Here is a 17,328-nt window from a genome sequence, read left to right as displayed (position 1 = left end):
GGATGGATGTAAAAAATCCGACTCATACCCTACCCATTGCCATCCCTATTCCGTGTGCGTAAACTTGGAAACTTCTTTGAAATTTGATTCGAATTTAATGCATAAATGGGTAAATAAATATCGCAACACATCACGTCTTCGTTACCTTCAAATCTCAGTTTGATGGCGGCCACCGCGTCCCGATCCCTTATCAACCCTCTCCAATTCAAAAACCGAAACCCTTGTCAGGCTTCTTCTATCTCCGTTCGTCTCCCTAAACGGCGTCGTAGAATCTGCCATCACGCATGCAGCATCGGTGACGAAAGTAATCAGAAAAACGGAGCAATTGAGCTGCAAAAGCTCATTGAAGACGACCCGTTTGAATTTAATTCCAAAGATTCTCTTCCCTTGCTTCCGCGTATAACTTGTTTGATTTTTTTTTTTGTTTTTAATTTTTTTTGCTTGATGGGATTATCTCATGAAATTTGTGAAATTCTTGGATTTTAGGGCCTCTCACGTCCGCGCAATTGACTAATGTGGCAACCGAAGGGTCACGTCTCCGTGTTGCTTATCAGGTTTTTCTTTCTGTTTGTTAGGAAAGATTGCGGTTTTAATTCTTCTGCACTGGAGCACGTAATTATATGAATGTGTAGTGGAAGGGAGGTATATTGCCATAGCTGAAAACATTTTAATTGTTTTTTGTGCAATTTTTCTAGGAATTTAAGTGTCACCGCCATATGACTACTGTTCCCTCGCGCTCATCATCGATCCTTTCTCGTTCGATGTGTTTTTGTAGCTGCATCTTGATTTTATTGATGCGTCCCCTTCATTTTCCACCCTTCATGTATTTTAAATGAAATGAATTTTAATGTGACAGGGGGTTAGAGGTGCATATAGCGAGTCTGCAGCTGAGAAGGCATATCCAAATTGTGAAGCAGTTCCCTGCGAACAATTTGACACTGCTTTTCAGGTGAGAAATATGTTGCATTTTGGTGTATTTTATGATGCGTGTGAATCATTCATGTATTAGTTGAATTATTCAGCAAATGGCTGTTGTCTCAGCGGTTCCCCTTTGGCATTTTTTTCAATTTGTTGTTGGTGGTGTTCATGGAAGGCTGCCATCTAAAACATAATTTTTTCGCAGTGTCACGTGGCCACGGATAGAAAGTGAGGGTGGTTTTTGGGGGGATATGTTAGTTTGGCAATACAATAATCATTTGTGGGCACCCTTTGAAATTTTTGACATAGATCATACATTTAGCGGTGTAATTTGCTTATAAAGTTGAAAAGGGTTAGAAACTTGATCTGTTGAACTGGGGGGAGTCCTTTTCACTCGCATAATCATTTTCAAAGAAAATTTACTAGTAAAATTGTCTTGAGTAGATATATATGGGACATGGTTCATCACTGTTTCTTTTTTTTTTTTTTCCCATCTGGGTCAATATGTTATAGGCTGTTGAAAGGTGGCTCGTTGATAGAGCGGTACTGCCGATAGAAAATTCTTTGGGTGGTAGCATTCACAGGAACTATGACCTTCTTCTTCGACATAGATTGCATATTGTTGGAGAAGTGAAACTTGCAGTCAGGCATTGCTTACTAGCGAATCATGGTGTCGCAATTGAAGATTTAAAGAGGGTTCTTAGCCATCCACAGGTACCTCACTCTGAATAAAACCATTACTGTTTTCCCCTTTAGGTATGCAATCCACAATGTAACCTTTGCCGTTCAGGCACTTGCACAGTGTGAGAACACGTTAACTAAGTTAGGACTGGTGAGAGAAGCTGTGGATGATACTGCCGGTGCAGCTAAGGTAATGGAACTTGTATAGAATCAAATATACGATATGCAATATTTCTTCTACCAACACTCATGTTAGACAGTTAGAGTCATTTGCTTTTCATGGATTTTCTACAGAGCGAGAGAAATAGCATTGAAAACCAGATGTTACCAGATTGGTTTTGGCAAAATAAGCAGAAATACTAACGGATCAAAATGATAACACATAAGATAAAAATGTAAACACCTAATAAGTCTCAATGTATTCACATAAACACAAACTATTTATTTATTTTTTCAACTGAATGAATGAAAGTATTTTCTTTAGTGTTTTCCAGTCCAAAATCTTTGTTTTAAACACAGGATCCAGGTATTCGAAGCCAATCTATTGAATTCCGGGCTGTTATTTTAGGTGTCAGCGAGACTGAATTCAAGAACTGTACATCTCATTCAGTTTTAATTACTAGTCTTAGATATAATCTCTTTTTGAATATTCAGTACGTTGCTTTCCATAAACTCAAGGATGCCGGGGCAGTTGCTAGCATGACTGCTGCTCAGATCTATGGTTTGAATGTACTCGCTCAAGACATACAGGTTCGTGTATTGTTAATTTAGGTTTATATAATCACTTTTATATGTTCTCGTGAGCCATAACATTATTTACAAATTCAATATATTATCACATGTCCTGTTTTTACTTTCAGGATGATTCTGACAATGTCACTCGATTCCTTATGCTGGCTAGGGAACCTATTATACCAGGCACGGATAAACCTTTCAAGGTTAGTGTTCCTTAGGTGTGCAACTGTTGGTGGCTGCTAAGTAAATTCATTACTCGATTTTAATTCTATTTTCTTTGGAAGAGTAATTTTCCCAACATTTTCACCCCAGTCTCCGTGCACCTAGTAATTCATTTATCAAATATCAATCATTTATCAGACGAGTATAGTCTTCTCTCTTGAGGAAGGTCCAGGTATGCTTTTCAAAGCACTTGCCGTGTTTGCTATGAGGGAGATCAACCTTACCAAGGTGAGTATATTTTGTACTGACTCTTGTTAAGGATATATCCTTGTATTTATTGTCTATGGTCCCATTACAATTTTCTTTTTCTCTGCTGACGTAGATTGAAAGCCGTCCGCTGCAGAAGCAAGCTTTGCAGACAACTGATGATAATACAATAGGATTTCCCAAGTAAATGCAGAAATTTTGGATATTATTGTAGATTAAGTCTCTATAGATTTTTGTTATATTTTATATGCATATATCTAACTGTATCATATTGTTGTATCATGTGCACCTGCCCGAATTTATTTCAAGAAGTAGATTGATTCTCATGTTTTTCTTGTGACCTGGCAAATGCTGATTCTTGAGCGATACTTTCATTAGTTTTAAGCATCACAGGAGTTATCCCTGCCTGAATTTATTTCAAGAAGTAGATTGATTCTCATGTTTTTCTTGTGACCTGGCAAATGCTGATTCTTGAGCGATACTTTCATTAGTTTTAAGCATCACAGGAGTTATCCGCAAAGTGGAAAGTTAGTGTAAATCGAAATATATATATGATTTGACAGTTATATCTTTAGATAATAAGTTGAAATGGCAATGCTATTTCAGTCACCGGTATAGTCAGCTCCCGGCATCCTTTTGCATTTTCAAATTTTCAAATGCTTTGCACAAATATCCCTAATATTTGTATGTCTCAACAGATATTTCCCATATCTTTTCTACATCGATTTCGAAGCATCCATGGCTGATAACCAAGCACAAAATGCCCTTGGTCACCTAAAGGTATTGTTGGGTCTATTGTAAGGTCTGCATGAAATAATTATATTTTCTTTTTCCGAGTGCCGTAACAAGAATACACTTTTTGCAGGAGTTTGCAACATTTTTGAGGGTGCTTGGGAGTTACCCTGCTGACACTAGCTTTCAATGAGTAACCATAACCTTGTAAGCATAAATATCCAAATGGGTTCATACAAACAGAATTAACTACTGAGACTTCAGCAGAGCAGGCAGTAGCAGTACTTAGCATAGATTGGAAGTTCATCAGCAAGTTTTATATTTTTAAGTTGCGCAAATTTTGCAATAAACCCATTTTTTCACATTGTTTTCCCTTTTATCGTGATAGGTTAGGTTACTCTTGGCTTGAGCAGGAAACCACACTTTTTTGTTCTTGTTTACAGCTATTAATTTTAAAGGTCTAATAATCCTCTTCGGTTATTTACTTTTGGAAAAACGAAATGCTTAGTTATTTCATGTTTGACATGACCGATGCAGCATAGAAGCGGACTGGTGGGATGAGAGACCATAGGCCCCTTTATGAAATCAAAAGATTGCATCATTTTTTTTTTAATCGAAGTAGGCTAGTTCCTGTATGGCTGTATATGAAATTCTAACAGCAAGATTTAGAATTTCGAAACACAACGCCTGTAGACTTCTTACAACAGTTACCAATAAAAGTAGATGCTTTATGCGAGGACATGGAATCCATTTTGGCACTGGAATTTGGTGGGGGCGCATCACCCATGACAGTAGTGGAACACGGGCGACACAGGAGAGCCTGAGCAGAAGGCTACTGTTGATATGGACTCTTCCCTTCCGTAAATAAGTTTAATCTTATGTAAGCTCACTCACATCTCATATGTTAAACTCACAAACAAGATACAACATTAGATCTAAGCCAAGAGGCCGAGAAAGGGATCATTGAATAATCCATAAGGACGTCGTTAATAACTAGCTTGGACGTTCTTGATTTCTTCACAAGACGTGGGGTAAGAGAACTCCGAGTGAACTAACGGCTGCTTAAATTTTTGACAGAGAATCCCAAGTGAAACTAAACTTGTGCTGCTCGCCACCAACGCATTTGACAAGTTTTTAGAATAAAAGGCAGCATTGGTAACGTTGCTCTGTTTCCGTGCGTAAAAGGGTTTAACATGTTGACGGATTCGAAATGTATATAAGTTGAGCTTCTCATGATTTAAGTAAGTTGAGCAAGCACAAATCAAATTCAAAATGAGGGTCTAGCAGTTCAAAGTTCAAAATCTTTCTTACACTACATTTTATAATTTAAAGTACCAAAATAATAAACAAATTTATAATTCAAATACCATAATCGTAAATTGTATATTATCACAATTCATTTGTTGAAACCTTTTATATCACTTTGGTAATTTGAACTTTTCGTACGACAAAAATAATACAAATCTAATACAATTACATTGCTTATAACTAACTATTCGATCGAGCTTGCATGGTCAGTAACCACATTCACACCTCAAAATTGCAACGTTTCCTTCAACGAAAAAAAAAAGAAAAAAAGAGAACTGAAACCCTCAATGCTGCGTTAATCTTGTTAACTACAATACTTTATCAACAAAATCTGCAATGCATTCAATTCTTATGTCTGCCCTCAGTTCTAAGATTTCAATACAACTACTCAACCATTAGACTCCGCACGATTTCAAAGATTTCATTGCGCATCTTAGAAACAAGAAAAGGCGTAATCTGCTCCTTAACAGCAGATAACCACAAATCCTTCACATTCTTAGGTAGTCCATCACTCCCATACCAACGACAGATTTCTCTTGCAATGGCTGTAACATATAGGGCACAATCATAACCATTTGCTTGCTTAGGTGTATGGGAGCAGTCAACATACCTAGCAGAAGATGACATACAATAGATTACTGCTCTAAAAACCATATTGGCGTGCATGTTGTTGATGCCTCCGCTGGTATCATCATGATGTACAAAAATGTTCTCGTTTCTCTCGAATAAAAGCAAGCTCCAAGGACTTCCACCTTCAGCAATGGTCACATCAGCATTATCATTGATGGCGAAGATTATCAGCTTCTTTCGAGAAAAATAAAGGGGTTCTAGAAAATCTTTGAGGCTTGCAATGTCTGGCCATTCTTTTATCCAGAAAGTGATAGAAGGCGGAACAAGAAGGACATCTTCAAATGGGTAACAGGATGTGACTTGTGAGATAGCTGAAATAGAATTCAATGATGCGGTCATTGAGAAAGTAAGGACATTCATCGAAAGGAGACAGAAGCATGCTTCTAGAACATACAGTCTTAGAGAATTAAGTAAACTAGAGTCCTAACCATGAAATAACTAGAGTCCTTATTCTTTAGGCTTGAACATGCCACGACTGAAACAGCATTCCACCGAACGCAGCCTTAACAGATGAATTTCGTTAAATCAAATGAATAGAATATATAATTTTTTTTATTTTTTTTCCTTTTTTAATTATTTATCAGTTCTATTGAACAATACATAGAATGCAGTGCAGCAGTCCAAGTGTTATCTCAAATAATATTAATATTTTTTTATATAATAATTTTTATAATAATATCAATAATTAGGTGATTACTTGAATGCTCATACTCTACTAATTTTAATAATTAATTAAATAAAATAAGATTTCGTATATTGTACGGGTGAGATACTATAGTTAAAATAATTTAAGATTTGTGTACCAATTAGAAGTAAGTTTTGTTCGATACGGTATATCGGATTTTCCAAAGATATAGTATACCGTACAAAAAAATGAAAATCGAAAAATTTCGGCATACCGACATGTTGGTATAATTAATAACATAAATTTTATACCGTTCTTGCCAAAAAAAATTCGGTACGGTATTAGCATAATACCGTCTAACCTAAATTTAAAAAATTGGTGTTATTTACATCGAAATACCATTTTTTTGAATATCATAAAATTTTTTTTGAATGTTATATCGATACCGAAAAATTGACGACATTATATTATAATTATAATTATAAAATTTAAAATATATGAATTTTTTTCGGTATTTCGGTACCGAAATTTTTTGAATGTATGACCGATATAGATACTGAAAACCGTATCAAAATTTATATACACCATTAAATTCAATATATATAATATTTTACGATATTATAAGTGCGATATCAGAATGTTCCGTATTTTTTCTCACAGCTAATTAATATATTTACGGTGACCCATAGGCACTTGGCACTTAAGATCATCCATCCATGTTCGAAACGGTATTTCAATGTTTCAATTTTTCAAAATAAAAAAAAACAGCTAAATAAATTACTCGGAGAATCAGGATCATCTTGTACAGAGCAGTGAATCTTCAGTGGCGGCATGCCTTTCTGCTTCTTCGACAAATGCCATGTGCTCCGGGCAAATTTCCCTTGCCTTTCTCACTATTCATTTCAATTCTGCCGGTCCTGTTCTGTGTGTAGCAAATAGGTAACATATAGGGCCCCGATGACATCTTTCTTCGGTTTTCTTTTGTTCTTGGTTCTTGTTTTTATTATTTTTTTATTATCGGCTCTGTTATCTGAATCTCAGGTGATATGGTGGGAGTATACAAGAATTCCGAAAGTGGGTTGCCCGAATTCTTTAAAAGAGAGTTGAGTATATTCCCTCCCAGGGTTTTCCGGCGACGCATCTCGGCCTCTCAGGTGCTTCCCTCTAATCTAAAGTGGTTTTGCGGTGTTGTGAATTTTGATGAAATGCCGCGTGTGTGTTTGTTTGGAATTCTTCCGTTTTCTGCTTTTCATGATTGGTTTTTCCTATCTTTTTTTTCCTTTCTATCTAGGTATGAGGCTTTTGATATTTGGTTTGTGATCAGTTAATAGGTTTTTATTTATTGTATGACAATGAATGTCCTCAGAGTGTTCAATGTTGGTTTTGAGTAGTTGCACATAATTGTAAATCCTGATATTGTATTTTATTATAATTGACTGAGTAGGCTGATTGGGGTATTTTCTGAATTCTTGATGCTCTTGAGATTGTATTCCTTGCTCCTTCTCTACCAGAAAAAAGCCAATTTTCCTACCTTTTGAACATACAAAACTTATACATTACCTTGTTTATATGCGTGTAAAATTAGTCTCTATCAGGAAAGTCTGTCTTTTTTGTTGCCACGAGATCCAATTCGGTGCTGGTGTTGTACAGCAGTCCTGTTGAATTTTATTTTCAACCCAATGTGGTTTCTCTTTACTACTTCTCTCAGGGCTTTCCTCTATTTCATCCTGCTGGCTTAACTTTTAGGTAGTCATATCTCTAAGGATTAAACCCAACGAACTAAAATGCTCACTTGAACATTTTTATCTGATGTAATTTAAACTCATAAATTTTCGAATCCTATTTGATCTTAAAAACTCTTCAAAACCATAGATTCCAACCTAATCCATTTATTTTGAAGGGAAGATTAAGTATGCTATGATGTGGTGTAAATTAATACGGAAGGATAAAAGTACTGATCGGAAAATGTTTGGTGTATTTATTTCACATAATCATGTGATAGTATCAAGATGTTAGCCTTGAACGGCTAATGAAGATCCACAAGCAACTGTGTGTGATTGCATTATTGTGACATAATTTTCTGCATGTTAATCTTTACGACAGATGTTTGACATCTTTTAATTTCTATATCTTTGTTGCATTTGTTGTATTGTCTTGTGATAACAGCATGATATGTTCACAGTTTTTGATCGGTTTTCATTTTTAATCAACACCTTCCTGACTGAGTAAATGCCTTCCAATTGTTAGAATCTTAAATTTTGAATTCTTGATATCTTTTATGCTTCAGAGAATGAACAATGTAAAGAGAGCCTTTTTGCTTTCTTCATACAAGACCCTCATCGAGAAGATTGATTTGTATGGCAAACTAAATGGCCATCGTGGATGTGTAAATACAATTGAGTTCAACTCTATTGGTGAGCTACTTGTGTCCGGTTCCAATGATAGTCAAGTAATGCTCTGGGACTGGGCGAAGCGAAAATTGAAATTTTCATTTCCATCTGGCCATTTGGACAACATATTCCAGGCCAGAATCATGCCATTCAGCGATGATCGCAAATTTGTAACTCCATTTGCTGATTGCCAGGTGATGTGGTTATTTGGAGTGTCTGAATTTGAATTATAAAACGTACAAACTTATGAATGAATGTCAGAATTTCCTAAAAACTTCAGCGCCTTCATTCATAAATAGTAGATTCATGTCAAATATTGAGCCCACTACACCTGTTGTGAGCATCATCTTTTAATGATCCTGGTAATAATAAATTCTGCTTCCACTGCCTTCAGCTGATTCCTTACTATTTAGAACATGCATTTTTGCTGCAGGTCATGCTCAGCCAGTTGTTGGAGAATGGTTCAGTGGAAACAAGAAGATTATCAAAACACCGTGGTCGTGTTCACAAGCTTGCTGTGGAACCAGGAAGCCCTTATATATTTTATAGCTGCGGAGAGGATGCCTTTGTCCGGTATTAATGATGGATAGCATATAAGAATTTGCTTGCAAAATCAAAGAACTGATGAGTCCCTTGAAGATGATTCATTGGGTAGTATGTTTGCGAATGTTGCTGGTTCAAATGTCACGCACGAAAGCATTTCAGAGGTTCTTTATCTGGAGAATGGGACCACGGAGATTGACCATTGCAGTTCATTTCCTAAAACCAATTATCATGAGGTGTCCCAAATTATGTACAATGAGGTGACCGAGCTAGTGCCATTGATAGAAGATGATTGTCAAATGAATAGGGAAGCTTCTAGTTTGTCATTGCAGGAATGTGGACTTGACATAGAAAAGCAGAGGAATTTCTCGGATTCAAGGAATATGCTTGCACAGCCACCGGAGATGAATATATTAAATGAATGCTGCATTGATCGTTGGGAGCATTTGGAATTGCCAAATGTTAGAACTGAAGAGGAAAAAATATCCCGTACTAATGATGGATTGCATATAAAAAATTGCTTGCAAAAATCAAAGAACTGATGAGTCTCTTGAAGATGATTCATTGGGGACTGTGTTTGCAACTGTTGCTGGTTCAAATGTCACACAATTCCACGCTGTCAAAAACATCAGTATTTCTGCTTATGAATTATCCCTAAACTCCGAATGTTGCAGTGTTTCTGATGGAACTGATGGTCAGTCATGTTTTGTGGATGCAATAACAGATCCTGCAAGCCTTGAACCTTTTTCAGATGTCAATACATTTGAAATTCACCAAGAAACTAATAATTCTACTCATGAATTACATCCTAACTCTGACCATGATACGGCTAAATCTGCATCAGCAACAAAGTAAGCGTTAGTAGCCAATTCGTTTCTTTATTAAGTTCGTCATCTTTGCACAACTATCTTGATTTTAAATGTTCGCATCATGTCTCTTTCACAGCAACAATAAATATTGGGTTGGCCATAATGACAAAAGTCATGCATGTATTCTTCCACCAAGTATTATACTATTATCCCATTTTCAGATGAATGGTTGGCTGCCATTGAAGCTGCAGGAGAGGTAATTTCATGCCATCGTTTGTTTTCGAAGATTTCTGATGTACATAAACTAAATGCATTTTGACTCCAAAAAGTTATCACTTCTTTCCTTTATGCTGGAGAAAATGCTTCAGATGCAATTTTTTATTAACCATTGTGCTAAACTGCTTCATAATCTTGTCTAGCATATCCATGAGAATGTTTTTAATCATGACCCAGTTTTCGTTTTAAGAAATAACATCCATGTTACGTCTTAGTCATTGGGTGTTATTTTAGTTCGTTTGACTTTAGATCCGTTAGTACAACTCCTGTTACCACCCATACAAATCCACGTTTTTATTTATATTGTACAGTTTATATTTTTCTTGTTCATAATGCTCCTTTTTTCCTTTCTAGTTTTTTTATCTTCTTATCGTTGAATGTTTAACTCTGCCACCAGACTTTATCGAGGGCTGTAATAAGTAAATAAAAAGGTTATATTGACTTTTTGACCAAACTATGTTTTTGTGAAACAAAAATAAAACCCAAACTTCTTTTGTTGGACGGAGCTTTGGAGGGAGTATGCACTGTCGTCTGTTTTCAACATACTATTATCGGTCTTCAGTACATTCTAAGTTGATGTAAGCTATCATGCATCTGCATATACTCGGCCAGACTTATCAAGTTCTACTTTCTTCTTTATCATTGAGATAATCCATTTGCTAAAATTCATTGACAATTAAAAACAATCGTGTTTCAAATGTAACACACGATTCATTTCTATCAAGCTGACTGGTTGTTAAATAGGTCATCAAAACTTCAGACCCCAAAAGTCAGTAACATGAGTAGTCAAAATTATGCTTGTAGATGGGTGTGAAGTTTTCGGAAGACTTAGTCACCCCAGATCGAGGGTTATAGGATGCTAAAGTGTTTGTGTTTGTTTATTTACCATGCTTATGCATTCAGTGGCAATTTTGCGCATTCTTAATGGGGAGCTCTTTGCCTTTGGGACTTTTTGTGCTTCTACATTCTTATTTTTCTCTATATTTATGGCCTATTTGATTGGTTTATAGCATGTGTTTCACTTACTTGCATTATTTATTTGTTTTTTGAATCCTTAGATTTTTAAGTCCAATTGACAATGGTCTTTGGTTGGCATATGAAAATATGAACATAATCAAAGTACACTTGTATTGAGTTTAGTTTCTAACTCATCAAATATATTATCACGAGACACTTGAGCAATGTCAGTACTCAACTTAGGTTACCTAAAAAATTGTTTCGATCCTCCTTTGATATGCATTTCTGTTCATTCACGAGGGACATTATCAATTGACTAAAAATGGAATTTTTGACAGGAAATTCTCACCATGAAGGGTGGGGCTGTACAAAATTCACCTCCCGATAAACTTGTACCCAAACCAAGCCCGTGGTCTCCGGTATGCATTGAAGTTAATATTCTCAGTTTTGAACTGCATATCATGTTGTGCTACTTTATGTATGCTGCATTCTGTACATGTAAACGGAATAGAAAAACTTATGTCATATATGAGAATATGAGATCATAATTTGAAGTTAGGTTTCTTTCTTTAGCTTATCACTTATGTTATATATCTTTTTTATCTTTAGTTTCCCTTTCTTTCTTACTCTCTGAACTTGAAGGTTTTCCATATTTGTTCGTCTAATATGCATGGCTTCCTTTTCTATCAGACTGGCAATATGCATGGCTTCCTTTTCTATCCTAAAGTCTCCACTCCTCAAACAACACAACTATCATAGAATGACTTATTTTGACAGTGCTTTTCTCAAGTTTGATAGTAATACCCAAAATAATTATTTTAGTTCACAATAGCATTACTGCTTATTTTCCAAGGCTGCCCTTTTCCCATTATTTTGTTAAAACTTAAACTGCCTTCCTCCTACAATAAAAGTCGCTAGAAACTTTTATCATAATATATGAGATATTGTATTGGCTACCCAGTTATTCAATTAGTTGTGCTTTGTACTCGATTCACTTGTATCTTTACTTATGCCACTGCCTAGTTGGGCTAGTTTTGATTTTTTTATTTTATTTTTGTTCAAAACCAAGAAGTACCACTCAAGTTTAGCTTGTTTGGATGGCATTTGTAAAGGGAATTTCTCTTTATTGACGGGAGTGTTTTCCTTGTACAAGTAAATAAGGTGGTGAAAATGAAATAAATAGCAATTGATTGTGTAACTTGGCCTCAACATCCATAATTTAGAATCATCTTCTTCGGATTTTCAGGTCAAAAAGAAAAACAATCAGGTCGGACCAAAATTCGGCAACAATCTGCATTGACTCTAAATAATCAACGAGGTTTGTCCCCTTGTTCTTCATTGTAACTAGTAACTACTATTCTAATATAGACTGACACAGTAGGGCAGTTAATTACGACATACATTTGCTACCTTAGAATAATAAATCTTTCTTATTCTTTTGTTCAATTATTATTATCAATGACATTTGATTCCATTATTAAACTCAAAGATATATGCCCAATAATATCTTGTTGCTATGTAATCTTGGCTAGTGCTCAATATGTGTGCTCTTTTTTACTACGTTCATGGACATTACAACTACTTTTTTCTGTTCTAGTGCACCTTCCAAGCTGGTGCTAGAAGCTAGAACATGGTGGACCTTAAGGCCACCATATGTTGTGGGGTTCTCCTACTGCAATACAGAGATCGCAAATAGCTACTTTACGTTTTCTCTGTTTGCTATTTATCTTAAAGAATGCGTTTGTTTTTCGTAATATTTTCTCATATTTTCTAATTTGCGAGCTAAAGGGGTATTATTGTGCACAAGATCGAAGTGCCAATAGTCGCAGAAGTGGGGTTTCGTAATATTTTCCCATATTTTCTAATTTTTAAAAAGTTATAAGCATCGTTCAAATTTGTCTGATGTTGGCTTGAAAATTCCTAATCTCATTGTGCTTCATTCAGTGTATTCAATAGTTTTAATGTTACATGGAACTTAGAAGAAGAGAGTCCTCATTGAAAGAAATTGCACGAATCTCCTTGCTTGAAAATTACAAAAAATTAAATCGAAAATTAAAGATTTTCCGGTTTCAACTAATAAAAATACGGTTTTCGCTTTCGTGAAGTGTGTCAAAAAATCATTGAAGTATTGGATTCAATGGAACCGATAATAAGATACTTTTTGGTTTTAATATTGATACTTATTTGGTATCGGATAAACAAACACTCATCCCTTGATCAATGGATTCATTACTCACCCAACTATCACACACACACACACACAAACCCTTTCATATATCATCTTCTTTTTCAATATTTTTATACTCGTGGAACCAAGAACACACAAGATAATAACCGAAGTTGATCACTGATCCAAGCACCACCAGCACCCAATACACATTGTCTAGTCTCCCGTCATTGATATTGTCAGGCAACCATGGTGTTACTCTTCCAAGGAAATCGATTAGGGCAGTGCTCAAATAAAAGGAAATCCCAATAAGCATCGCCATCATTGCAGAGCTCATGTTTTTGAGGGAATTAGGGAATTCTTGATAGTACAATGCAACTTGTCCTGGAAAATGAAAGGCCTCCCCAATGCCAACCGTTGCTAACTGTGGAACCAACCACAGGACTGATAGCGGCACAATGTTTGAACCTGTGTTAACTTATCATTAATGTTCAAGCAAGAATCAAGAAATTGTCAATCAATTCATATTCGAGAATATACAAATAATACGATCTCGACTCAATCCTTTTGCCATACTGACCTTGTAGCTGGTAGGAATGTAAGGCGACATCACGTCTCTTCGACTCGACAAGGGCGGAAGCCGCCATGCTGACGAAACTAATGACGTGTCCGACACCGATTTGTTGAAGTGGGGTCAAATTCTTGCCCCGCATCTTCTTCCACAAAGGGCAAATATAACGATCAAATACACTTAAGCATACGGCAGTGAAGACCAAAGGCATGACCATGATGGATCCTGCAGGAACTTGGAAATGGCGGGACAAGTTTCTGTCCATGTTTAAAGCCTGCAGAACCGAAAGGCTGCCATGAATTCCAATTGGGGTGCCAAGAAATATGCTGGTTGACCATAATGGGGTGAGTCTGATTATGAATTCCAATTGGGGTGCCAAGAAATATGCTGGTTGACCATAATGGGCTGCCATGAATTCCAATTACAGTGCATATCTTCCAGGGATTTGCAACACTTCCGTTTGGTAGTATGTGATCTCCTTCGGTTTTAAATGCTGCACGATTCAGTAACCTGGAATGTCAACAGAATAAATATTTTCATTAAAAGTGAGAATTTATGGTACATCGATCATATTGTAAAACTCCCTACTGCCCTTTGGCTTTTTCTTTTTTCATCGATCATGAAGTTATATAGCAAAAAACAATCTTGACTGTTATCATATCATATATCAATAACTGGACGAAATAATATTTTGAATCTAAATTTATGATACATAACCATTTTGAGAGCATTGGGACGTTGAACAAATCAATATTGAAAGTTGATAATGGATATGGAGATTAAAAGACTTTTTTTTTTATTGGGAAGATGTTTTGTTATAAATAATTCTCAAATCTGAAATCTTGTCTAAATCTTATGATTTTAGTGCCTGATAGCGAAACACAAACAGGGAGGATAAAGTTTTCCAAATCAAAATGTGGCCTTTGAAAGTTCTAAACAAAATTTTTTCCACTAGACGACACTTGAAAATGACATGATGTGGAAAAAAACTATGGATGGTTGACTTAACGACCTAGTTTTTTCTTTTTTCTTTTTTCTTTTTGTTTTTTTTAATGAAAATTTCATTAAAATTTGATAAAAAGTGAGGTACATCCACCTATTAAATTCATAATTTGTATATATTTGATCACATCCAATAAATAATTGTCAATTCATTAACATTCATGTATATGAAACGATAAATATGCAACATATCAAAATTATATATATATATATAATAAAATATCTCGTTTTACCTGAACCTTTTGGAAGGTGCTTCACCCCCAATTCTTTCAACTCGTCCATCTCCATAGTAATAATCTTTAGTTTCAAAAGATGCCACTGTCTTCCTCTTCCTGATACTTGCTACAATAACTCGTGCGAGGCTCGTGAATGGGCTCCCGTCAGACTTATCCTCATAATAATACCGCCTTCCAAGCAAGAACATGGCTAATCCAAACACATTTGCGAGGACACAAATGCTAAATCCCCAAGCCCAACTCACTTTGTCTTCAACATAAATGATGCCTGTGCTGCCTATATCTAATATCTTTTTAATTGTATTTTTAGAAGATGCAAAAAACAACTTTTTTTTTAGAAGAATTCAACAATTATATCTAATATCTATATCTATGTAAAAGTATGAATAAAAATATCGATTGTATTTTTATTTTAGAGTACTTGATATTTTTTAATTCCTGATATTGATCATTGATGATTGGTTTTTTGCATATATATAAGAGAAAAACAAAAAATTATCAATTAAAAAATTAAAAATAATTAAAATTTAAGTGATAAAAAATTAATATAGAATAAATTTTTTCCTTTATAATTAAATATTTGTTTGAGAGTATTATTATTTGTTCATTGGTTTTGAGCTCTAAAACTTTTTTTTTTAATATTAATTATGTTCAATTCAAAGTTAAAATATTTATTTGATAGAGTACAGTTACTTCATTGTGTAACTTAATCAATTTTATTATAATTAATACTACTAAATGTTAACACAATATCAATAATAAATTAATATAATTCTTGTGTATTCACGTGGTAGATGATCTTGTTGAGGTGTAATAATTATCTTAACTGAATAGAACAATCGAACCATGACCTTAGGCTGTTGTGCGTTTAAAAAATTTTTTGTTGCACCATTACCACCAGCTATAACTTTTGGTAAAATGACAAACGGTCGGTCTATGTACAATTAGTATCAGAGACCATGTCATGAGTTTGACTCTCATCAATTATTGGGAGATAGATTATTGATGTGCAATAATTGATTTTGTTGGGTAGAGTGTTCAAACCATGATGCTTTGTGCGATTTAAAAAGATTTGAGTTGCACACTACCATCAACTATAAATTTTGGTAAAATTGCAAGTGTTCGATCTTAAAATCTTTATTGAGTTGTATTACTTTTGATAGTAGTTTTATAACTGAGATTTTTTTATTAGTTTTTCAATGGTAAATTGATAATATTTCGCCTTTCAATTATAATTGAATGAGTATAGACTAAATGAAGATTTAGGGTTATATACTTAAACATAAAAAAATTTCATTAAAGCATAAAAGTAAAAAAAATAAGTGTAAAGATGAGTTTTTGGTTTTGACTTTATACTATTTATACGCTTCACATTATTTAACATTTGTGTCATACAATATTAAGGAATTTGATTTTAAATTAAATTTAAGGAAATAAATTGAAGAGAAAATAATTATAAATATTTTATAACTAATATGATCGATAACTTCTAAATAGATTGTGTACTCAATCAAACGAGATAGCCTATTTGCGAATGGCTGAGCAACAAGATTTATGAGTTCTTTACCCACTTAATGAAGAGGATCGTATCTCTCGAGCCACAGGAGAAAAGCACCAGATGTGGTCCGTTTTGGGTTCATGACTATTTTCTTAATTGTTTCTTGATCTATGTTTATCTTTGTAGTTTGATATTTTTATACAAAGATTAGAATTATTTTACTGTTATAATCATATTCATAAACAAGAAGCTATTGGAGAGTTGAGTATCGCAAAATTTTTTCTATGATTTTATTATGTAGAAGCTACATAGTTTGCTTCAAATAATTACAGTCGTTCTTATCGTTCACGTCATTTAGAGGACAATGTGATGATTGAGGTGAGGAAAATATACAATTTTAAAATTGGATGATAACACATTCATATATTATATTTTTGTAAATGAATGCATGTATTTACTAAAATACGATCCTATTCAAATTCAAATATTCAAAATTTCATTCCATGGGTAATTTTTTGAATCATATTAAGTTATGAAATTGATTTAAATAAAATTCATTAACTCATTTTAATTATTTGCTAAAAACACATCGTGAGCCAAAAGGAATTTAAGCGATGTTTGTTCAGAACAAAATATTATTCAAAACAAGATAGTATTAAAATACCTAATAATAAAAAATTTGGATAAATTGAGAAATTTTGATCCAGTCAAACATTTTTTTTTTAAATATGACCTCCTCAAATGTATTTGAAATATACTACAGTAGATTATTTTTTTTAAAAAAATTATCGACCAAGGTTAGATAAAAAATTACTCCTGAT

The 17,328-nt window shown here is 34.4% G+C and overlaps 3 protein-coding genes, 1 non-coding gene and 1 pseudogene across 6 annotated transcripts; 2 read left to right on the top strand and 3 right to left on the bottom strand.

Annotated features, from left to right (window-relative positions):
• Positions 1 to 54: 54 nt before the first annotated feature.
• On the top strand, positions 55 to 3,975 carry LOC140957613 (arogenate dehydratase 2-like). The gene is made up of 11 exons (XM_073414941.1): positions 55 to 397; positions 487 to 554; positions 857 to 949; positions 1,432 to 1,632; positions 1,709 to 1,789; positions 2,254 to 2,349; positions 2,460 to 2,537; positions 2,695 to 2,784; positions 2,879 to 2,946; positions 3,462 to 3,543; positions 3,629 to 3,975. Exons 1-11 carry the CDS (start codon positions 163 to 165, stop codon positions 3,686 to 3,688), a joined length of 1,152 nt encoding a protein of 383 aa, XP_073271042.1. The 5' UTR covers positions 55 to 162; the 3' UTR covers positions 3,689 to 3,975.
• Positions 3,976 to 4,263: 288 nt separating this feature from the next.
• Positions 4,264 to 4,456, bottom strand: LOC140958137 (U2 spliceosomal RNA). Its single transcript, XR_012171733.1, has one exon. It is a non-coding gene; the product is annotated as a U2 spliceosomal RNA (small nuclear RNA).
• A 731-nt stretch (positions 4,457 to 5,187) lies between these two features.
• Positions 5,188 to 11,738, bottom strand: LOC140957189 (NEDD8-specific protease 1-like; annotated as a pseudogene).
• LOC140956864 (uncharacterized) lies at positions 6,760 to 13,985 on the top strand. Of its 3 annotated transcripts, XM_073413770.1 has the most exons (8): positions 6,760 to 6,997; positions 7,100 to 7,212; positions 8,346 to 8,642; positions 8,882 to 9,842; positions 9,937 to 10,056; positions 11,372 to 11,452; positions 12,280 to 12,351; positions 13,788 to 13,985. In XM_073413770.1, exons 2-4 carry the CDS (start codon positions 7,105 to 7,107, stop codon positions 9,026 to 9,028), a joined length of 552 nt encoding a protein of 183 aa, XP_073269871.1. In that variant the 5' UTR covers positions 6,760 to 6,997; positions 7,100 to 7,104; the 3' UTR covers positions 9,029 to 9,842; positions 9,937 to 10,056; positions 11,372 to 11,452; positions 12,280 to 12,351; positions 13,788 to 13,985. The 3 variants fall into 3 exon arrangements, with proteins under 3 accessions (XP_073269871.1, XP_073269870.1, XP_073269872.1); XM_073413769.1 differs by lacking the exon at positions 13,788 to 13,985 and having other exon boundaries at positions 12,280 to 12,735; XM_073413771.1 differs by lacking the exon at positions 13,788 to 13,985 and having other exon boundaries at positions 6,764 to 6,997; positions 8,391 to 8,642; positions 12,280 to 12,575.
• Positions 13,119 to 15,970, bottom strand: LOC140957188 (protein NRT1/ PTR FAMILY 2.6-like). Its single transcript, XM_073414326.1, has 5 exons — positions 15,952 to 15,970; positions 15,007 to 15,292; positions 14,184 to 14,281; positions 13,781 to 14,143; positions 13,119 to 13,668 (listed from the first exon to the last, which is right to left on the bottom strand). The coding sequence occupies exons 1-5, from the start codon at positions 15,968 to 15,970 to the stop codon at positions 13,304 to 13,306; spliced, it is 1,131 nt and encodes a 376-aa protein (XP_073270427.1). The 3' UTR covers positions 13,119 to 13,303.
• Between the last annotated feature and the right edge of the window lie 1,358 nt (positions 15,971 to 17,328).

This window comes from Primulina huaijiensis, chromosome 14 (assembly GCF_012295235.1).
Source record: "Primulina huaijiensis isolate GDHJ02 chromosome 14, ASM1229523v2, whole genome shotgun sequence".
Taxonomy (NCBI): domain Eukaryota; kingdom Viridiplantae; phylum Streptophyta; class Magnoliopsida; order Lamiales; family Gesneriaceae; genus Primulina; species Primulina huaijiensis.
Note: the sequence above shows the minus strand (reverse complement) of the source record. Positions and strands in the feature narration are given on the sequence as shown.